This window comes from Rhincodon typus, chromosome 9 (genome assembly GCF_021869965.1).
Source record: "Rhincodon typus isolate 14 chromosome 9, sRhiTyp1.1, whole genome shotgun sequence".
Taxonomy (NCBI): Eukaryota; Metazoa; Chordata; class Chondrichthyes; order Orectolobiformes; family Rhincodontidae; genus Rhincodon; species Rhincodon typus.
In genome coordinates, this window is record NC_063340.1 from 22,264,893 (window position 1) to 22,289,537 (window position 24,645).

Sequence of the window (24,645 nt, forward strand, 5' to 3'; positions counted from 1 at the left end):
CTGTGAAGAAAAAATCAGAGTTAATGTTTCGGGTCCGGTGACCCTTCCTCAGAACTGAGGAAGTTCTGAGAAAGGTCGCCGGACCCAAAACGTTAACTCTGATTTTTTTCTTCACAGATGCTGCCAGACCTGCTGAAATGATCAAAAATGTAAGGAACATCATAAATGTGACAACATTGAGAGAAATAAGAGTGTAATGGAATTACACTTAAAATTATATAATGAAAAATTATATAGGCAGCATTTACTGCCCATTCCTAATTGCCCAGAGGGCAGTTAAGAGTCAACCACATTGCTGTGGGTCTGGAGTCACATGTAGGCCAGACCCAGTAAGGATGGCAGATTCCTTCCCTAATGGACATTAGTGAACCAGATGGGTTTTTCCGACAATCGACAATGGATTCACGGTCATCATTAGATTCTTAATTCCAGATATTTATTGAATTCAAATTCCACCATCTGCCATGGTGAGATTCGAAGCCGGGTCTCCAGAACATTATCTGGGTCTCTGGATTAACAGTCCAGCAATAATATCACTAGGCCATTGCCACCCCTACTACCACTAGGCCATTACCTCTCCTGCACATAAAGTGACGTTTTCCCAGCTACCATCATTTCTGAGGAAGGGTCACTGGACCCAAAATGTTAACTCTGATTTTTTTCTTCACAGATGCTGCCAGACCTGCTGAGCTTTTCCAGTTACTTCTGATTTTATTCCTGATTTAGGGAGGGTCGACTTCTGATAGCCACTGTCTTGCCTTTACTTCCGAGTTCGTAGTTCCATCAGAAATCTTACCAGCAGCCAATGGGTTGCCAGATTAACAGAAAAATCCTGTGAGATTTTTGTTTCTGAACATGTCTATTGGTTTTCCTCCCCTTATCTCTCATATCTTTGCTCACCAATTTCTTGCCTGTTGAGTCAAAGAGACAGTTTCACTCTACTACTATGCAGTAGCAACAGGAGTGATGCTTGCAACAGGATGCTGCCAATCAGCCAAAGGTTTGGTTTGTTTATTATGCAAAAAAATGAGTAATATGGTATATGAATTTCAGTGCTGCTGTGAGCTAAGTATGTAGACCACATGACCAAAAGGCAAGCAGAATGTAACAAATAGCATATCTCTTTGGCTTTTCGCAAAAAAGCAAGGCATTGACTGTACCTAATCAGTCCACACACAAAGTTTGCACCACAGTATCTTGACATTAGATGTGATTTTCTAATTGCACAACATCTTGCTGGACAATTTTAAGTGTGCAAAGATTTATGCTGACAACCAACTGAGCATTGAGAGCCAGGTTTGCAATATACTTGCTACAACTTGTATGTACTGGAAACTGCACATTTTAATACACAGGGCCTTCCTTGATTCTTTTCAATGAGCATAGAAGAGATCATAGAATTCCCACCGTGTGGAAACAGGCCCTTTGTCCCAACAAGTCCACACCGACCCTCAGAGCATCCCCACCCAGACCCATCCCCCTATAACCCACTGAAACTACACATCCCTGAACACTATGGGCAATTTAGCTCGACCAATCCACCTAGCCTGTACATTTTTGGACTGTGGGAGGAAACCGGAGCACCCGGAGGAAAGCCACACAGACACGGGGAGAATGTGTTAACTCCACACAGACAGTCACTCGAGGGTGGAATTGAACCCAGGTCCCTGGCGCTGTGAGGCAGCAGTGCTAACCACTGTGCTGCACCCATTAAGTCAATAAGATACATGATAACCACTTACTGGTTAGTTTCTCAGGGCAATGACTTGACCAATCAGAATCAACTTACTGATTTAAAATTTAAACAAACCCTGGCAGTTAACTGTTGAATGTGAATACCAATTAGTTCATTTGCTGGCCAATTAGCATTCTTTAGTTATACAGTATAACTGATGATTTTAGCCTTAATTTGATATTTTTGCAAATTGTCTAGACAAGTGCAAGATGAAAAGCTTCAACAAGTGTATTTTTTGAGGAATGCACATTGGAAAATTGAGGCATCATTATCAAGTCTTTTGCTATAGCATTTTAAGGCACAGACTTCTGAAATTAATAATTCTATGGTACACTATTGATCATCAAATTACTTAACAAGCACTGAAATAATATTATCTGCAGTGAGTTCCGAGTGTCTGGATTTCATAGCAGGAGGAGGTGGGGGCCTGGTGCTTGGTGAAACTCTCAAAGAATGTCCAAGTTTGTCATCTCTCTCCAAGTTGCAGTTATATGTACATGTGACTCATTTTGACAGGAGGCGCAAATCCTATAAGTTGGGAAATAGAATTGCACAATTGAAGAACAAGAACAGAAAGAAATGAAGATTTGACTAAAACAAAACATTAGTTGTTCTTGATTTATCTGTTATTTTAGCTTTTATTAATCAAAGGCACTAAACAGAATCTTGAGGACTAAAATACTAGGGAGCAGTTTTTGCTGCATGATCAGTGAAAGGTCAGTCGGTCAGAGCTCCATGCTTGTACCACTTGTGATGTCAGTTCAATCCTTGTACTGCCTCAATTCAATCTTGGGGACCAGCCTCTTCCACTTTCCCCACTGTGATACCCTGTTTTGTGCAGTGACACTTTTGAAGGAATGAAAAGCTGGGCCTTACTTCAGAAGGTGTAGTTCTGAAAGGAAGGCACCCAGTGTGGGGCTCTAATCAAAAAGATTAAGAGTCTCATGCTGTACCAACTGAGCTAGCTGGGCCTTCCCCATTGTGATAATATGGCATCATTGAAGGACAATTAACAACCCTCAGATAATGAGCATGTTACACAAAGAAAGAGCAAATGGTCTGTAGGATAAATACAGTTGAAATGAGACTGAATGTAAGTTTAGGTAACCTAATTAATTAATATTAACTTAAAAACACTTTTTAAAGTAAAAATAGCTAAGCGTTGTTTCATGTAGTGTACAAGTGATGCACCCTCTCTAGGTAACAGCTCATAACCTTTCTCTGTTGTAACAGAGTGCTTGCACGATTGCCTAGAGGACTTCCAGCATCTGCAGTCCTTACTGTCCCCTTGCCTAGAGGAACGAGTGATTGCATCAGCCTGCTTGGTTTGATCAGCTGTCAGCTGTAGTGGAGGCAAGAAAAACTCATAAAAATAAAAATACAATGGCTTCTTTAATGGCTATGGTTTCTAGAGCTGCAAGTTGATAGAGGATGAGAAATTGGGATCTGTGATATCAGTGAATGTAGAAGTCAATAGAACAGCCTGTGTGTGGTATGCAGAGAATACTAAATGTATCTCTGAAGCTGACAGCTTAAAGAAATGCAGGCATTTCTGACAGGACACTCAGCCGATTTGAGCCGACGAATGATACCACATTGTGATATTGGTGGAGATGCAGTAACCACCTGCCATGGGGATTGTTAGTGCTTTGTACATTAAACAGTGCCATCTCCTGGGCCAACTGGTGAATTTCTGTCCTCATCTTGTGTATTCTCTCACTCAAATGAGTTCTTCAACTAATTGAAGTTGAAGAGTTTAATGATCTAAACTGCATTGCACATTAAATTGTAGCATGTTGTGGAAATAGTTATTGATTGATTGATGCCAGATCTATGCTTAATGTTTTTTTTGTAACGGTAGTTAGCCCTGAACTACGCATCAATCCCATTGATGGACCAAATCATTTCTTAAAGTTATATTTCATGTTTTAGTGAGCCTGAATAGGGGAGGAAGGTTGTCACTTGGGCTGGCTTAATGGGTGCTGTATTATTTTAGGACCTTTTTGACCATTTTTCTATAATACTTTGGTTGGGGTGCAAGAGGGAGAATTTCCTTTTGAAAATATTGCTTTAATGAAACCTGTCTAAATCATGCAAGTGAAGAACATTCATCTCTATATGGTCTCCAACAATGCTCAAGAACAATATGGAGATGAATAACACAAAAGCCAACAGAAAAGTCGAGCTCAAAAGATAAGTATCACATATTGTGGGGGTCATCACACAAAACAAAAAACAGCATTTCCAGCATGGGAAAAAGTGTTTTAACTGCAAGAAGCTAAACCATTTTCTACAAAAATGTTCAGCTAGGAAGCAAACAAACAAGCCGACAAAGGCAATTGCTATAGCAATGCCAGACAAAGATTTGGATGAAGCAATTCTGGGCACTAGAATGTATCGGATAAAGATTCGGATGATTCAATCTAGCACATTTGGAAACTCAAATCTAAGGGGAAGAAAAATGGTTTGTAACTTTTGCAATGAAGACAGCAGGACATTGAGAGAATACTGGGTGAATGTGTAATACCAATTAGATGCTGGTACTTATTGCAACGTTGACTTTTGCAGTCCTGTGGAAAGTTACACCAGATGGCAATCTAAAAGTGACACCCCTGAAAGTAAAGTTGAGGTTCTTTGTTGGAACAGGGCTCATCCCAAGATGATAAATTAGCCTGGAAGCTCAATGCTAAGACAAATCTGAAGATCTGATATTCTATATCTTAGACACAAGCCTATTCATCTCAACAGAAGCAAGTTGAAAGCTCAAGCTAATGATCTAGATGCTCCAGAAAAGATTAAATGACTCACAGGCCACTTCAACTGATAGGCATATACACCAACAGGGTAAGATAGAGTGTGTCTGACTGAAAATTCTTGATGCTGAAGTCATAAAATGAAAAGATTGTCCTTGTTAGGCTCAGCTGATGCAACAAAAGCAAAGATGTGTTAAAGGCAATGCAGTAAGTCAGTAGAGTCATAGAATCATACAGCACCAAAACAGACGCTTCGGTTCAAGTCGTCTGCGCTGACCAGATATCCTAATCAGACCTAGTCCCATTTGTCAGCATTTGGCCCATATCCCTCTAAATCATTCCCATTCATATACCCATCCAGCTGTCTTTTAAATGTTGTAATTGTACTCGTCTCCACCACTTCCTCTGGCAGTTCATTCCATATAAGCACCACCTTCTGCAAGAAAAAGGTACCCTTCAAGTCCTTTGTAAATCTTTCCCTTCTCATCTTAAACCTATGCCCTCTAGTTTTGGACTCCCCCACCCTAGGAAAAAGACCTTAGCTGTAAACCTATCCATGCCCCTCACGATTTTAAAACCTCTGTAAGTCACCTCTCAGCCTCTGATGCTCCAGGCAGAAAATCCCTAGCCTGTTCAGCCTGTCCTATAACGCAAACCCTCCAGTCCCAGCAACGTCCTTGTAAATCTTTTTTGCACCATCTCAAGTTTAGTAACAACCTTTCTGTGAAGGGCGACCAGAATTGTATACAGTATTCTAAAAGTGGCCTCACCATGTCTTGTACAGCTGTAACATGACGTCCCAACTCCTGTACTCAATGCACTGACCAACAAAGGCAAGTGTGCCAAACCTTCACCCTGTCAACGTGCAACTCCATTTTCAAGGAACTATACATCTGCATCCCTGGGTCTCTATTCAGCAACATTCCCCAGAACCTTAGCATTAACTGTATAAGTCCTGCCCTGGTTTGCCTTTCCAAAATGCAATACCTTGCATTTATCTAAATTAATGTCCAACTGCCACTCCTCGTGCCGTTAGCCCATTTGAACAAGGTCTCATTGTACTCTGAGATAATCATACTCACTATCCACGACACCACCTATTTTGGTGTCATCTGCAAACTTCCTAACCATACCTCCTATATTCACATAGTATTTAACACAGCTGCTTCATAGCACCAGAGACTTGAGTTCGATTCCAGCCTCAGATGACTGTGTGGAGTTTGCACATTCTCTCTGTGTCTGCATGAGTTTCTTCCAGGTGCTCCAGTTTCCTCCTCCTAAAGATGTGCAGGTTAGGTGGATTTGCCATGGGGAATGCAGGGTTACAAGGATGGGATAGGGAGGGTGGGTCTGGGTGGGACAATGTTCGGAGGGTTGGTGGTCGACTCGATGGGCCAAATGGACTTTTTTCACACTGTTGTGATTCTACATCCAAATCATTTGTATAAATGACAAAAAGCAGAGTTAATTGAGAAGATTTTGAAAGCAAACCAGGAAGCGCATCATTCCAACCAGCAGATGTTGGAGAAAAAGCAAACAGCTCTTTGTGTTCCATCACAAGAAACGAACACTTTAAAGATTGTGTATGTCACACATGTAAATATATGGACAAAGTGGGACTAGCTGGAATAACAAGTAGTTGCTAATGTAAGATAGTAATGCATACAAATATTTGAGAATGGATAACTAAAAATATAGATGATCCATTGCAATTTTTTCTTTTTGTATCGAAAGGGTTTGCTTCTACGGAAAGACAAGTCATGTAGATGTCTGTCCTCATTTCCCTTAGTCATGTGACTTCATGAGCTGTACACACTATAGGTAGACATCTTCACTACACTTTAATTAAGTTCTTATGTTAACATGTAACTGTGTTGTACATTCAAAACTGAGAGGACCATGGGTGTTATTACAGCTCATTGACTGCAGTCGTTCAAGATGGCAGATCACTGCTACTTTCTCAAGGGCAATTAGGGATGTGTATCAAATGTTGTAAACATTTTCTTCCTTTTGTTAGTGATATTCTTTAACAATATATTGAAGGATACCAATATGTGTTTGCCCATTTTAATTGCCCTGGAGAACATGGTGATCTTGCCAATAACACTGAAATTCTATCAAAGTATGTTAAAAAAGCCAATGAATTGGTGCTGCAGTCAATTCCAGTAGATTGTGTATAATAACCAATGTGAGAGAGGGAGATATAAAGGAAGTGACAGTGAAAAGGGAAAGCATAATATGTTCATTGTTGGATGTCATTAAGCAGCAATTGTGATCAGTTTCGTTTATTTTAATCAATGCAATTGGTACAGTAATTTGTGGTGAAACAGTGTAGCTTCAGACCTTCTATGCAGACATCCATCAAACATTTATGTCTTTACATGCTGTGGAGATGGATTTCCAGTTTAAATCACAAGGGAGGCCAGTCATAGAACATAGAACATTACAGGCAGTACAGGCCTCTCGGCCTTCGATGTTGCACCGACCTGTGAAACCAATCTGAAGCCCATCTAACCTACACTATTCTATTATCATTCATATGTTTATCCAATGACCATTTAAATGCCCTTAAAGTTGGCGAGTCTACTACTTTTGCAGGCAGGGCATTCCATGCCCTTACTACTCTCTGAGTAAAGAACCTACCTCTGACATCTGTTCTATATCTATCACCCCTCAGTTTAAAGCTATGTCCCCTTGTGCTAGCCATCACCATCCGAGGAAAAAGGCCCTCGCTGTCCACCCTATCTAATCCTCTGATCATCTTGTATGTCTCTATTAAGTCACCTCTTAACCTTCTTCTCTCTAACAAAAACAGCCTCAAGTCCCTCAGCCTTTCCTCATAAGACCTTCCCTCCATACCAGGCAACATCCTGGTAAATCTCCTCTGCACCCTTTCCAATGCTTCCACATCCTTCCTATAATGCGGCGACCAGAACTGTACACAATACTCCAAGTGCGGCCGCACCAGAGTTTTGTACAGCTGCAACATGACCTCATGGCTCCGAAACTCAATCCCTCTACCAATAAAACCTAACACACATCTCCTGATCACACCTGTTAACTCCATAATCTTTTAACTAGATGTTGAACAGAGCACTTACATTCGAAAACATATGATATTCCTCCTACTGGCTAAAAAGATTATCACTACTGCAACCTGGAGAATATCATTAGCAATATTCTAAATTCTTCTGCAAAGTTACATTCCCAAAAACTCAGCAGAATTGGTTAATTTGCCTAGTGATCTTTAATGGGTAATTATAGGCCCTGTAAATTTGCTGCATTGCCTTTAGGATTCAGGGAGAAACGCTTGAGAGCTTTTCCCGAAATTCAGAAAGACTTTCATTCTTTGGGTAGCACACCACCAGGGTCCCGGCTTCAATTCCTTAAGTTACTGTGGAATTTATGTATTCTCCCCGTGTCTGCGTGGGTTTCCTCCGAGTTATCCAGTTTCCTCCCACAGTCTGAAGATGTGCAAGTTAGGCAGATTGACCATCCAAAATTTGTCCCGTAGTGTCCAGGGATGTGCAGGTTACTTGGAGTAGCCATGGTAAATGCAGGGTTACAGGGATATGGTAGGATGACTGGGTCTGGGTGGGATGCTGTTTGGAGGGTTGATGCAGTTTCAATGGACCAAATGGCCTCTTTATTTACTGTAGGGATTCTGTGTGTTTTGGTGATTCCCCCTGGTAATTAAACTCTATCCTGTTATTAATCATATAATTTAGATAAATGCAAGATGTTGCATTTTGGTAAGACGAACAAAGGTAGGACTTATACAGTTAATTGTAGGGCCCTGGGGAGTGTGGTCGAACAGAGAGACCTAGGGGTTCAAGTACATAGGTCTTTGAAAGTTGCATCACAGGTGCTAAAGAAGGTGTTTGGCACAACTGGCTTCATTGTTCAGCCAATTGTGTATAAGAGTTGGGATGTCATGTTGTGGTTGTACAGGACATTGGTGAGGCCACCTTTGGAGTACTGTGCACATTTATGTTTGCCCTGTTATAGGAAGGATATTATTAAATTGGAGATGGTGCAGAAAAGATTTACAAAGTTGTTACTGGGACGTGGGGGTTTGAGTTGTAAGGAGACACTGGGACTTTTTTCACTGGATCATAGGAGGTTAAGGGGTGACCTTAAAGAGATTTATAAAATTGTACGAGGCATGGATAAGGTGAACAGCAAAGGCTTTTCCCTAGGGTAGGGGGAGTTCAAAATAGAGGGGATAATTTTAAGGTGAGAAAAGAAAAATTGAAAAGGGATTTGAGGGGCAAACATTTTTCATACAGAGGGTGGTTCGTATGTGGAATGAACTACATTCATGGTAGATGCAGGGACAGTTACAACATTTAAAAGGCATTTGAACAGGCACATGAATAGGAAATGTTTAGAGGAATATGAGCCAAACTCAGGCACATGCGACCAATTTAGTTTGGGAAACTTGGTCCACAGCACTCTTCTGTCCTATTCTGAAATATTGGCTGAGTGTCTGCTCTGATGGTAACAGAGAGGCAGGGTGTGGTCAGGTGGTGGGAGGTATGGGTGATTTAGGTGCAGATCAAGCAGAGTGTAGGAGTGTAAAGCTGTGAGGTTTGCAAGTAAGTTAAGTATGAGGACAGTTTAACAGTTACTCAGGTGTGGGATATGTATTTAATAGTCTTACTTTTCTTGAGTAACTGTTTTCCTTAACTCCATCAGAACTATCTGACATCTCGATTTAAATGGAGACTGTCAGAGGGTTCTAGGCATAGAAGAGTTGTGCAGTGGAATTTTTAATTTCCCAGGCATTTCCTTCAGCGTGTGCTACAGTAGGGATTCTGCAGGGTCCCCATGCGCAACTCCAATCCATGTTCGCAACACGATTGTCTGACCAGCGGAAAATCTTCGCTATAGTATTTAAGAGTTATTTGAAGATTTTCATAATCAGCAATAACGTCATGAAGACAAAGTTTACTCTAAAGCACGTAGTTGACCCCCGAAGAGTTACTTGGAAGAATTGATGGGCTTCAGTGTTATGAGCAATTTAATCTGATGTAACAACTGGAACATGTGAAAGCAATAGGAATATGGGTAGGATCTTTGAACAATTTGGTCAGGCTATTGTGTTTGTAATAGGTCAGTTCATGTTAACATGCTGTTGATTGGTTAACTGTGTAGCATGAGTAATAGTGCATTTTTTGAGGAAGAATAACCAGACATCAGTGTTGAAAAGTTGCTGTCTTAGAGGAGGGTATGTTGATCTCCATAACATCCCTAACCAATCAGGTCAGATCCCAGAATGAAACCCAGCTGATGGATCATTTCTTTGATTTTTGCACTTAGTTAATATTAGTTAATCAAACATATTGATAAGACTGCCGATGTTCTTTAACAAAGTGAAAAAAGAAGAAATAAACAAACAAAGCTATATGCAAAAAACTTAGATCTTAATACAAACATCAGAACAAAGGTTTGACCTGTTTTTCAACATCATCATCTACTACAGAGACTCAATCCCAAAGAAATATCACAACTATCTCTTTTTTTTAATGTTTCCTTTACATCTGCTCGGAGAAAAACTGTTCTGTTCTGGACTAAACTGTTGTTCCTCTAAACTAAAACTTTGAACTTCTGTTGTGAAGTTAAAACTAAACTAATTGCCTTAATGTGTTTACTCTGTCTATCATAAATCCAATTGAATGACCATTTTATCCATTAACATTATAGAGGTTCTCCCAGGCACTCAACTATAGTCACATGCTTTCTTAGGACTGACGTACTTAAATCATTGTCCAAATGACTTTGACTTTTTAAAAAAATGTCTCAGAACTGACCCATGTCCATTCCTTCCATTTTGAAATCTAAATTCATACTTGCATATATTTCATACCTTCCATCATAGATCCTGCTAGCGTTCACATCCTCCATTATATTTAACTACCTCTCACCTACTCATTATTCTTCTAGACAACAGGCAGATTATACTAATCTTGATTGAGACCTATCAGTTCTTACAAGGAATTCTTTTAAGGTAGTATCTCTTCACAAAGCAAAATTTTACATGGCGTAACCGTAACTTTTTCTCCCTCAGTGCTACTGCGCTCGCCATGAGAACCTTCAAACAATAAATGCAGTGTTTTACTTCCTCTATTTTCTAAATTCTAAAAAAAAAATGTTGTTTAAATACACTTCAAGTAAGAATTACAATTTTCACTGACAGCAATTGTACATGATAAGTGATCTAGGTGCACTATTTACATAGAAGTATCAATAATTGTGACAAGTACTGTTTTTGGAAAATATTTTGAGTGGTATAAATGCTGGGTTGAAATCTCCAAGTCTGACTCGCTGAGAAAGGTTCCAACTGAAAATCATTCCTTTTGACTTTTACTCAAAGTTCTCAATATGAGCTATAATTGAATTCTCAATTCACGGACAGCTTGATTGAATGACATAAAAGATAAAATGAAACAAAACCTCATTGATCCTGTATTCAAGTGACCAGCCTGTTTTCAGAAAATTGTTTGTTAGCACCAGTGATGATTCCAAGGATGACGGAATCCAATAATGTGGGGGGCTGAAGAAACTGGAATTGTTCTTTCTACAGCAGAAAGAATTAGGGCGAGACCTTATCAGTGTGCTCAAAGCTGCAAAGTGTGGGTCAATTAGCTGGGCAACTGGTTTGCAATGTAGAAAGGTGCCACAGCAGATGCTCAATTCCTGCTCCAGCTGTGGTTACTATTGAAGGACTGTCCTTCTCAATCTCTTCCGCTTATATGAAGGATGATGACACCCATGTTAAACCACCACCAGTTGCCTCTCACTAACGAGGGAGCAGCCGAAAAGACCAGTAGAGCTATGATGACTTTACAGGGAGAAATTGTTTACTTTGGCTGGTGGGTCTGTAACTAGATTCATTTAAAATTTTTGGCAGAAGAGCTAGATGGAAACTGAAGAGGAAATTATTTCTCACAGAGGCCTGTTATGCTTTGGAATGTACTATCTGAAAATATATCTGAATTCATTATCTGGGGAAACCTATTCCACAGAACTTTAAAAAACACAATTGAATATGTATTTGAAGTGAGCTAGTTGCTGGTTTAATGAAATAAAAGCTGGAGTGCAGGACTTCATTGATGAGTGTTTCCAAAGAGTCAGCACTGGCATGATAGACCAAATAAACTACTGCTGTGCGCCAAGATTGCATCAATATTCCTGACTGAAGGAACACCAGAATGCATCTTGTTTGGTACACGTTGACAATTCTGACTCCAAAATAAAATGCATTTATTTGGCCAAAATCTTTAAGCTGTACAAAAAAGTGTTTTCGGCCAAAATGTAACTTTTACTCTGCGTTGTAATAAAAGCCTGTTACACTGAAATTTTTTATTCATTACCACAGTCACTGACTTACACCAACTGAAAAAATCCATATCAGATTTGTATCATTAGCTTCTGGGATTGTATTAGCATTTTGGGAATCAAGTTCCATATCTTCTTCTCAAGTTTTGTCTATTTCAGTTCATTCAAATGTCAAGATCATTGCGATAAAAATGTTTAAAATAATGCTGGAATAATTTCACTGATGTCACTATAGTTGAGTACACATTTTCTGAAGTTTTCCTGGGGCTTCAGCTTGGTTATTTATGGAATTTAATGATGCTTACATCTGTTCCTTGAGGCCTACCAGCGCTCCTTTTAACATGTTTCATTATGCACTATTTTGAGAAAAGAATAAGAAAAGTGAACATATCATTGATTACTTCCTTGATACGTTCAGTTCCTTTCCTTCACATTGAATACTTTTCATGTATTCACAACAGCATATAGGACCAGAATGTGGTTCTATGACCAATGTTTCCTGATTAATTCCTACTCTTCCTTACAAACTAAAGGACCCTAATGATCTAGAAAACTTGATTCTTTTAGATATTTTTCTCCATTATTTGGTTAAAAAAGTGTATAAAAAGATTGTACAATGGTTTTAATATGTGAATAACATAGCAAAATTTAAATGAAATATTTCAAGTGTGCATAGGCTGATAGGAAAGTACTCCATGACAGCTTTGTGAAAACAGTCACCTTTCCTAATATATTTTAGAATTACTGCTATGGTCCTGGAAGCACTGTCTGAAATGGTTTGATGTTAGACTGATCAGTTCAGCAATGTATCAGACTACTAGAAAGCTGACTAACTGGAATGCTGGATCATGGTTTAGCTGGATGCCACAATATTCTGTTTAATTTTGAGGTCCAGCAGTTTTCTAAGTTGCTTTGATTTTACCTCTTACTCAGTCAAGCAATTTGCAAAGAAGATTGCTGCCAGTGTTGATTTTTGTCACCCTACTGTATAAATGGAAATTCACAGAACCGATACAGTGCAGAAAGAGGCAACCATTTGACCAATTGTGTCTGCACAGGCTGTCTGAGCATTTTAACTTTGTGCATATCTTCTCCCTTATCCTCGTAACCTGGCACAGTCTTTCTATTTACATGATCATCCTGTGCCCTGTTGAATGCCTCAGTTGAACCTGCCTCCACCTCTCTTTCAGGCAGTGCCATCCAAACCCAGTCCACTCACTGTGTGAGAAAGATTTCTCACCTTGTATTAATTTCTTTTGCGAAGCACTTTGAAACTGGGTCCGCTGGTAGCTGATCTGATTGCAAATCGGAACAGTTTCTCCCTATCTACTCTGTCCAGATGCCTCTTGATTTTGAAATTATCTGTCAAATTTTTACTTAGTCTTGTCCTCTCCAAGGAAAACAGTCCCAACTTCTCCAATCTTTCCTCATAAATGAAGTTTATCTTCCCTGGAGGCATTCTCGTGAAGAATTATTTTAAAGCAGCAGAGGGCAAGGAGGAGTGAAGTATTTCTGCTGTTGTCAAAATTCATTTTTAACGTAATTAATAGCAAAATTTACTTGGTGCTTTGAATACAATTCTCCATGAAAATGGTTTCTTACTTCTCCTTTAGTGTGTAACTGACAGCTCTTTAATCAACTTTCAATTTGTTTTTTTTCTCCCTTTCCCAATGGATGGGTATTTCTAATATTTAGTAATGTCTTGCAAGACAACTTAACATGTTCTTATTCAACGATGACAAATTATATAATCCCTTCAATTTTTTGAAGTAATTGCTTTAACAGCTAGGCTGGCACTGCATATTTTTGGACACTTTTGTTTAAATTACAAAATGAATTGGTGAAAATCTCAATTCTACTGAAGCAGCTCGAGATCCATTATTGCAATAGAAACTTACTTTAGGCTATATGGTAGGCTGACCCTAAGGTTCTATAATGTAATGAAATATCAGAAAAAAAATGACTATAATGTGTTATTGCCCTTGCAGAACATTGCACCTGGGCTACGACAGTTGTATGCTGAGGGTGTAACTGAATATTAGCAGTCATGACCATTCTTGCGTGTGTGTATCAAGGGTTTCTAGAATGTTATTGCAAACTGCTTGTGTGTACATAGCTATCCTTCCTTTTTCTTTCCTACCCACCAGCGCAGCTAAGTATTTGATTCTTGAACATGTTGATCTTTTCTCCACACGTGAGATATGGCAACAATACATTACAGTTACTTTTTTTTTTCCTCTGATTAAACGAACAGAAACTGTCGTTTTTTTTTAAATATATTGTCTTTATCCACAATAAAATCAGTCTCAAGCCATTTTAACTTGAACATCAATAGGCATCAAAGTAATTCAAATCGTTCTTTCTTTTAGAGGTGTGTATATATTTGAAAACACTTTACTGTTCCATTCTATGCTTTGTGTTTTGTTATACTTCTTGATGGTTTGTTCCCTATAACAGTTCCATTCCTCAGATAGTCCTCTGGACCCTACTTCAAATGATGATTCTTTATTGATGACCAACATTGTGCCAATTGACAATGAAACTGTCTCAGCTGAGACTGGGTGTGCTCACTTCTCCCTTAACCTTCCTTGCCTGGGGCCAATGTCAATGATAGTATTGGTAGCGAACCATTTCAACTCCCCCTCCCATTCCTCAGACGACATGTCCATCCTGGGCCTCCTGCAGTGCCACAACGATGCCACCCGAAGGTTGCAGGAACAGCAACTCATATTCCGCTTGGGAACCCTGCAGCCCAATGGTATCAATGTGGATTTCACAAGTTTCAAAATCTCCCCTCCCACTACCGCATCCCAAAACCAGTCCAGCTCGTCCCTGCCTCCCTAACCTGTTCTTTCTCCCACCTATCCCCTCCTCCCACCTCAAGCCGCACCTCCATCTCCTACCGACCAACCTCATCCCGCCCCCTTGACCTGTCCGTCCTCCCTGGACTGACCTATCCCCTTCCTAACTCCCTACCTACACTCACCTTTACTGGCTCCATACCCGCCTCTTCGACCTGTTTGTTTCCTCTCCACCTATCCTCTCCTCTATCCCTCTTCTATCCGCCTCCCACTCTCTCCCTATTTATTTCAAAACCCCCTTCCCCTCCCCCTTTTCTGATGAAGGGTCTAGGCCCGAAACGTCAGCCTCTCTGCTCCTATGATGCTGCTTGGCCTGCTGTGTTCATCCAGCCCTGCACCTTGTTGTCTCTCATAGTATTGGTAGTATTGGTACAGACATCAGCGAACAATGAAACAAAGACCCAGGATAGAACTGCAAGCTTGCCATTTATGACTAATTGTCTCATCAAGTGAAAAGTTTTTACTGAATCAGATGAAGAGAGTTTTTGTACATGTTGGCTACAAATGATCGAGTAACTGCAAGATAAACTCTAAACTTAGTTCACAGATCTCAATGCTCATTTAGAGAAGGACAATGCACTGTAATGACTGGAAGAACAATCTGATTCTCCCACTTCAATCTCTACTGTGAAAAAAAAGCTTGTCTTCCATAGCTTCAAAATGTGCCAAAGCTCAAACGAATTACTTTGAAAGGGTCGTCTCTGTTGTAATATAGGAAATGCAGCACCCAATTCTTGTACAAGAATAATCAAAAGAGTTTGGTCACCACAATCCTTTTATGCATGTCATGCAGTCAACTTAAAAGTAAAGTCAGTCCCCTGGGAGGATGGCTATGCCAATGATTTGACATGTGATGGCAAACAAGGCACCTGAAAATAAATAGCCAATGACCATTATAACTGTTTTAAGTTAATTGCTTTTTCTAAATTAGCTTGAAGATCTTCAATCTATAATAATACAGGGGTAAAAAATCTATCCATTGAATTGCTAAACATACCTGAAATCTTGCTCAATATATTGTCATATTGCTTATCATTAATATTAAAGTTCTGTTTGGTTAAATTTGATTTTTGATTTGATTTTCATGGTCACTTGTACCAAGATACAATGAAAAGTATTGTTTTGCATGCTATCCAGACAAATCATACCTTACATAAGTACATCAGTGTAATAGAACAGAATGCAGAATGTAGGTGCACAGAAAAATCAACTCTAATATTTGAGAGGTCCATTCATTAGTCTGATAACAGCGGGGAAGAAACTGTTCTCAAATCTGTTGATATATGTTTTCAAACTTCTGTATCTTCTGCCTGATGTATGAGGGTAGAAGAGTGTATAACTGGAATGGGAGGGGCCTTTGATTATGTTGGCAACTTTCCTGAGGCAGCGGGAGGTGTAGGTGGAGTAAATGGAAGGAAGGCTGGTTTTCGTGATAGACTGAGCTGCGTTCATAACTCTGTAATTTCTTGTGGTCTTGGGCACAGCAGTTGCCAAAACAAGCTGTGATGCATCTGGATAGGATGATTTCGATGGTGCATCCATAAAGATTGGTGATAGTCATTGTGGACATGCTGAATTTCTTTAGCTTTCTGAGGAAGTAGAGACGTTGGTGTGCTTTCTTGACTGTAGTGACGACGTGAATGAACCAGGACAGATTGGTGATATGTACTCCTCGGAACTTGAAGGTCTTGACCACCTCCACCTCAGCACCACTGATACAGACAGTGGTGTGTTCTTCAGTCCACTTTCTGAGGTCAACGACCAGGTCCTTTGCCTTGCTGACGTTGAGGGAGAGATTTTTTTTAATCCTATGCCACTATTCTTGCTATCTCTTTCCTATATTCTGTCTTGTTGTTGTCTGATATTGGTCCCTCTATGGTGGTGTCATCAGCAAATTTGTAAATGGAATTAGAGCTGAATTTGGCCACACTGTCATGAGTGTATATGGAGTACAGTAGGGGGCTGAGTACGGAGCCTTGCGGAGCCCCAGTATTGAGGAGTATTGTGGAGATGGTGTTGTCGTCTATCTTTTCTGATTGTGGCCTGTGGGTCAGGAAGCCGAGGATCCAGTTGCAGAGGGAGAAGCAGTGTCCTAGGTATCTGAGTTTGGAGATGGGTTTGCTTTGAATTATGATGTTGAAGGTGGAGCTAGAGTCAGTAAATAGGAGTCTGTCATAGGTGTCCTTTTTCCAGGGATGAGTGTAGGGCCAGGGATTTCAAGTGTTTTTACTGGAAAGTTGGTTTATAACAAAGAGGGCTGATGAAAGGAAGGCTGTTGATATGATGTACATGGACTTCCAAAATGCATTCGATACAGTGCAACATAAGGGACTTGTGAGGAAAGTTATAAGTCATGACATAAAAGCAACTGTAGCTATATGGATACAAAACTAGCTGAATTTAGGAAACAGAGCAATGATTAATAGGTACTTGGGTTGTAAGAAGGCTTGTCGTGGAAATTCCCAGGAATCAGGATTGGGACCCTGTTTTTCCTGATATATATAAATGATTTAGATCTTGATGCAGAGATGACAATGTCAACATTTGCCAACCAAAAAAGAAAAAGAGGCAATTGTAAGATGAGGAAGACCGTGTGGAACATCAAAAGGATATTGACATGTTGATTGAGTGGGCAGGTAGGTGACAGATGAAATTCAGTACAGAGAAATGTGAGGTGATGCACATTGATAAAACAAAATTGGAAAGACAGTATAAAGAAAAGGGTACTATTCTAAAGGTTGTACAGGAGCAGAGAGTCATTAAAGGTGGCATAATTGGTAGAGAGAGTTGTTCGTAAAGCATATGGCATTCTAGGACTCAAATAGAACCATGCAGTACAAGACCAGGGAAGTTATGATGAAGTTCTATAAGACATTGATTAGACTTCAGCCAGAATATTGTCTATAGTTCTGGGTGCCACACTTTCAGAAGGATGTGAATGCGTTGATGAGAGTGCAGAAAAGTTTACAGAAAAGTTTACAGGAATGGTTCCAGGAATGAAGCGTTTCACTTACAAGGAAAGATTAAAGAAGTTGAGACTGTTTTCCTTGGAGATAAGAAGTTTGAGGAGATTTGATAAAAAGTTTTCAAAATTATGATGCATCTAGACAGATTGGATTAGGAAAACCTGTTCCCACTCATAATTTTGAAGTGTTTTGCAAAAGAAACAAATGCAAGGTGAAAATACAGTTAGTAGTTGGCACACAGGATGCACTACTAGAAGGGACGTTTCGTGGCCAGCGGGTTCAATTGAGTCATTCAATAGGGTAATGCATAATTATTTAAAGAGAAACAATATGCAGAGTTGAGGGGAAAAGGCATTTTGTTAAAATACTCAAAGAGCTAATGCAGACACAATGGTCTGCATAGCCACCTACAGCATAATCAGTTTGTGATTCATCATTACTGGTCTAATTTTTCACCAAATCCTTTGAGAATCTGCAAACAATGCAGAGTTTTCCCCTTCCTAGAAATGGCAGGGCAGATGGTGGGAAAGACAAATAATCACATGGGTTAGTCTTGGAGAGCTCAGCAATCACGTTCTGGGTGGCAAGGCATTTGGCTAACCTTCCTATCTAGTACCAATTAAGGCCCTTAAGTGGACAATTGACAACCACAGGTCTCGGCCTTGGAGAGATATCCGCCCATAACAGCCAGCTCAGCAACATCTACATGGGTCACCCCTTGATCTGAGGTTTAGGCGGAGAATGTACCAGCAACAGTGAACACCTCCGTAGTAGTGCTCTTGAGTATAGGTCTGCCAGCCTCTGATTGGCCCTTGATCCTGTGAGGAGACAGTCACTGGCCTGTCAAGTGCCAAGTGGTTAAAGATTCAGCAGGACATCTTGCCATGGGTCTTGTGAGTTCTCCAGCTGATGCCTAAGGCCTCCCTCACCTCCACAAGATTCTGCCTATGTTATATATTGTATCACTTGATTGTCTGGATGGATCATCTATCTATCATTTCACTCGGAAACAGATACTTGACAGTTATAACTTATTAATTTTAATAATAAAAAGAAAATACAATGATACTTTGGAGCAAGTTTCTGTCATTTGTATATTTGTAAGCAATTTATACATCTGGACTGTCTTGATCCAAAGTCTTCAATATGGTTCAACATTGAAAATAAAGGTATTTTTAAAAATTGTGTCTTCCAGGCAGAAGGAGAAGATAACCTTAAGAAGATGCAGCTGATGGAATTAGCGATACTGAACGGTACTTATAGAGATGCCAACATCAAATCACGTAAGGATATGTTGGGTTTCTAGGCCCTAGTATGAATATTGCATAATTTGTAGAATATTTAACTTTTAGACAAACCCAGCAAAACCTTGAGGCTGGTGATTTTCGTATTGAATACCTAGAGGAGAAGAAAACCTGTAAAAAATGTTAACTATGTTACAACAGATTCATTCTTCCATAAGCTTTAACTCAGCAGAATCAGCCAAATGCAGATTTCCCCAGCTTCAAATATAAAAGGTCCAGCCTTCCTTACCACTCCCATTACAGGGAATGCACAGAAAGGTGCTGAATCTCAAAACAAAAATGAATCTGGAAAAGACTAGCCTACAAAACTGTTATTTGCTCCCTGAAATAAGTAACCAACTGGCAAATAAAAGTGGTTCCCGACCACAGAATTTCAAAGTTATTTTCTGACAATTTGATCAACTTATGAAATGAACAAGCAAAGTTTGTTGCATTTATCAAATGGATAGTATCAAGTAACACTGAGCATCTGCTGGTACTACATGCACAGATTTGATCCTTTTGCTTGGGCTGTCACAGAAAAATACACATGCTCATTCTAAACTGAGGTTAGCTCAGTTGACTGAATGGCTAGAGTTTAGTTCAGAAGAACGGCAACAGCACAAGTTTGATTCCTGTTCCAGCTGAGATTGTCTAGGCCTGCTTACTCTGCCTCTTGAGAGTTGAAAGCAATTTCAAAGCACGAGAAAAACTGCAAAGTAATGGGCTCAAGTTGAAGCACCAGTGCACACTGAGCCAAGGACCTGCCTTAGGACAGAGTGTTCATGACATGACATTGCATAACTCTCCTACTAATGTGAATTTTTATTGTTTTCTGCAGGAATTCACTTGTTGATTTTTGGCCTGATTGTTGAAGGAAAAAGGCTCAACACTGAATTGCTTTTTAATGGGCAAATAATGCTCATCGATGGGTTATAATGTGCACTAGTCCAGCATTATTAATTCCCTTCAAGTGGCATTAAATATCAAATCAGAGGGAATCTGGGTGTCTTCCATTTTAAAATTGCCATTAGCTCAAAGACAGACCAAAAGCAGGAGGATATATTGACATAAAATTGAAATAATACATTATAAATAAGTGTTTGGAGGCTCAGTAAAGTGAACATCTGGGATTCAAATTAATATTTTTAGGGTTTTTTGTTGCATTTTAATTTCACATAATATTATTGATAGGATTGTCACTTTATAATTGCTCCTAGATATTCATATTAATTTGGGTTAATTTATGTATTCCTGCTCCAGAAAGGCAGTCTTTACACACAGAGGCAGATGCCAGCTTCTGTCCTTTTTAGCAGATCTGTATTTTGGGGTTGACCCACGTATACATACAAACTATCTGAACCTCTCGACTTCATGACTGACCTGCAATTGCATGGGCAATTTTCCTTGTTCTTCATTTCTATGGCTGGAATATTTTTTGTAAAAGTTCCCCAGTGTCTGGAAATCTTTTCCAAAATATACTATCGTAACGTGCCTTATTTACCATATAAATAAAATGTCCCAGTTGGAAATTAGCAACTTCTTTGCTTGCCATCTCTTCACCCCACCCCACACCCCCCCCCCCCCACACAAAACCACGCCCCCACACACACAGAACCACCCCTCACGCACACACACACATACAGAACCACACCCCCCAACACACACACAGACCACCCCCACACACACACATACACACACTCCCCACCACACACACGCCCCACCCCACCACACATGCCCCACCCCACCACACATGCCCTACTCCACCCCCTCCACACGCGCACACTCTCCCCTACACACACACCTTACCCTACACACACACCTTCCCCCCCCCACACACCCACAGTCCCACACATACCCACACCAAATTTGTCTCTTGGATTTCAGCGCTTTAAAGCGTTAGTGAATAGCACGTAGAATTCATATGGTCTAAATGTTAGGTTTGGCCAGAGTGCAGTGCTCCATAGAGCATCATTTGTTCACTGGCTTTAAAAGGATGATGCAATATAATTAGCTTCAAGTCATTGACAGTTTGATTCACTTTTATCTGCTCACTATTGATATAAAAATGTACTGATTGAATAAAATCCAAAGTGTTTAGGAATTTGATGTTTAATGGAAAATGCAATCAAACACCTTTACAATGATTTCTGATTAGTAACTGGCCTACCTCAGGGAGAGTGCACTCCGTTTCAATTTTAATAGGGCTGCTCACATTATTAAGCATCTTTACTATAAGAGTTTACAGACCCATGGATGCTGGCAAAACAAAAAGAGGGCTATTCAGGCCATTGTGTGTGCGCACTAGCTCTTTACTGGAGGGAATCAAATTCTATACCATGTCTGATTCACTAGGCAGTCACTCCAATGATATTTTAAATATTTTGCTATAACACCAGAAATACGGATATTAATGGAAAATGCATTGGACAATAACATCCTTACGTACTACTCAATTTAAAAAGAATTGCATTTAAGGTCTATCACAATGTCAGAGCTTCCTAAATCACTTTGCAACCAATTAAATACTTTCAAAATGTCATCACTGTTGGTAATGGAGGAAATGTGGCAACCATTTTACATTATGGTTAAGAGGTAAATATCAGCTGGAGCGCCACATAGAGCTCATATAGTAGCGTGAGGATGGAAAGAATGGTGGGACAGACAATGTACATATGTAAAAATGCTGTTAATGAAATATTGGCTTTTGACTTCTGAATTATGAAAAGCCTCAGTAGTTTACCTGGAGAAAATAAAAATTGCCATATACATATTTTCAACCAACTTGTTCAAACATGTTATATCACAACTGTAAAGCAGATGGGCCTGGAACCTAGGTCCTCTAGCCCAGAGCTAGGGACATTACCACTGTGCCACAAGAACTTTTAGAGTATTGCATTAGAAGCTGAACTTCATTATACATTGTTTAAGGCTATAAACAGAAGCCTGGGAGCTATAGACCTGTGAGTCTAACATCGGTGGTGGGTAAGTTGTTGGAGGTGATTCTGAAATATAGGATTTACATGCATTTGGGGAGACAGGAAATGATTAGGGTTAGTCAGCATAGTTTTGTGTGATGGAAATCGTGTCTCACAAACTTGATTGAGTTTTTGATGAAGTAACCAAAAACATTGATGAGGGCAGAGCAGTAGATGTTGTTTACTTCGCCTTTAGTAAAGCCTTTGATAAGGTTCCGCATGGTAGACTAATTAGTAACGTTAGACTACATGGGATTCGGGGTGAGCTTGCTGATTGGATATAAAATTGGCTTTACGGTAGGACACAGACGGTGGTGATGGAGAGTTGTTTTGGACTGGAAGCCTGTGACCAGCGGTATTCCACAGGGATGGGTACTAGGTCCACTTTTGTTTGTCTTTCTTATAAATGATTTAGATAAGAGTATAGGAGTCATGGTTATTAAGTTTGTGGATGACACCAAAATTGGTGATATAATGCACAGTGAAGAAGGTTATCAAATATTACAAAGAGATCTTGATCAATTGTGTCAATAGGCTGACGAGTGGCAGATGGAGTTTAATTTGGATACATGCGAGGTATTGCATTTTGGTAAAACAAACAAGGGCAGGACTTATAAAATTAACGGTAAGGCCCTGGGTAGTTTTGTAGAACAGAGAGACCTAGGGGTTCGTTGAAATTTGCATCTCAGGTAGACAGAGTGGTTAAGAAGGCATTTAGCACTTTTGCCTTCATTGCTCAGACCTTTGAGTATAGGAGTTGGAACATCACGTTGAGGTTGTACAGGATTTGGTGAGGCCTCTTCTGGAGTACTGAGTGCAGTTCTGGTTGCCCCATATAGGAAGGGTATTATTAAACTGGAGAGAGTTCAGAAAAGATTTGCCAAGATGTTGCCAGGAATGGAGGATTTGAGTTGTAAGGAGAGGCTGGACAGGCTGGAACTTTTATTACTGGAGCGTAGGAGGTTGACGGATGACCATATAGTTTATAAAATCATGAGGACCATAGATAAGGTAAATGGCAAAGGTCTTTTCCCTGAGGTGGGGGAGTTCAAAACTAGGGGGCATATTTTTAAGGTAAGAAGAGAAAAATTTAAAAAGGACATGAGGGACAACTTTTTTTGCACAGTGAGCGGTTCGTGTGTGGAATGAACTACCAGAGGAAGTGGTGAATGCAGCTACAGTTACAATGTTTTAAAAAAAACTTTTGGATAAGTACATGAATAGGAAAGGGTTGCAGGGATATGGGCCAAGCACAGGCAGGTGGGACTAGTTTAGTTTGGGAAGATGGTTGGCTTGGACTAGTTGGACCGAAGGGTTCATTTCCATACTGTATGACTCCATGATTCTATTATAAGATGTAACTCTAATGTGTTTATCCTCTGCTTACCTTTATGACCAACTGGATTTTGAGTTTTTCAGTTCCCATTTTTAGTTGAGTTTAATTGAAAGTTGGTTTACACTTTGGTTAAAAATGTGCTTTAGCATTGCAAATTATCACAGCTTGTACTAATTATTTCTTCTTCATTTTTCTTTCATTCCACCTGCTTTTTTGGCTTTTCTCCATTTCCAACTTTTCCTTTTCCTGATACACACTGTTCTGTCCGCACCTTCACTATGAATTTCCTTTGCTTACTGTAGCTGCCCTTGCCTTTTCTCTTGCAGCAACAGCCCAAGCACCACGGATCATTACAGGGCCCACGTCGGTTCTACCACCAGCTGCCTTGAGAGCCCCGACACCAGCTGGTCCAACTATTATGCCTCTAATTAGGCAAATACAAACAGCAACAGTAATGCCTAATGGATCGCCTCACCCAACTACGATAGTGCCTCCTGCACCTGAAGCCAGTCTAATCTATACTCCTTACGACTATCCTTACACACTGGCACCAGCTACTTCCATCCTGGAGTATCCCATTGAGCCTAGTGGTGTATTAGGTAAGGAAACTTTTCAAGCATGATTGTTCCACTTCATGTTTACATCCTGGTACACTGTTTGAGCCGGTTAAGGCTCATTTAGTTTTACTGAAGCCTGACTTTTAATTCGTTGAAGTGTACAAGCCTATTTGAATTAGCCGTTTGAAATGATAGTGTAACATCTGATGAGGATCTTGAGTTCTTTACAGCACTCTTGGAAAATCCATAATTTAAACTTCAGAAGTATTTAAGCTTCTGCTAGAAGTAAAGCATCAATAATAAATAAAGTCAGTATGCAATTATCTGTGCATTAAGCTGAGACTTAAGTGTGTGCTCATAATCATAACAAAATATATTTCGGCAGTTACATCTTCCTGCAATTGATGTATTCCAACAGACCTTAATGCCATTAGTTACCAATAAGGTATTGCCTTTTGAAAACACTGGTAAGCTGTATGTGTCATGCTGTTTCAATTGTTTTTGTATAGTTAACATTACAAGAGAATTAGAGCTCATGTGGATTTTTTTTATTGCTCCAGCAATAAAATTGCAAAAAAATGGCAAGTCGCAAATATGAGGAAACATGCAAAAAAATAAAAATAGCTGATTTTCAAGGAAGGCAAAAGCAAACTGCTAAGGATACTGGAGATCTGAAATAATTACAGAAGGTGCCTGGAGAAATTCAACAGGTCTAGAGAACTGAAGTTCCAAAGAAGAGTCGTATTAAAATTGAAATATTAGCGTTGTTTCTATCTCCCGGTTGCTGCCAGACCTGTTGAGGTTCCCCAGCACTATATGTTTTTATATTTGGGAA

General features: G+C 39.8%; 1 protein-coding gene across 1 annotated transcript in view; it reads left to right on the forward strand.

Moving 5' to 3' along the window:
* LOC109932738 (protein quaking-like) overlaps positions 1–24,645 on the forward strand; it is a 464,330-nt gene that overhangs the window by 415,524 nt on the left and 24,161 nt on the right. The window contains exons 6-7 of the mRNA XM_048600943.1: positions 18,852–18,939; positions 23,580–23,852. Of these exons, the coding sequence (XP_048456900.1) occupies positions 18,852–18,939; positions 23,580–23,852 (361 nt within the window). The remainder of the gene's footprint in view (positions 1–18,851; positions 18,940–23,579; positions 23,853–24,645) is intronic.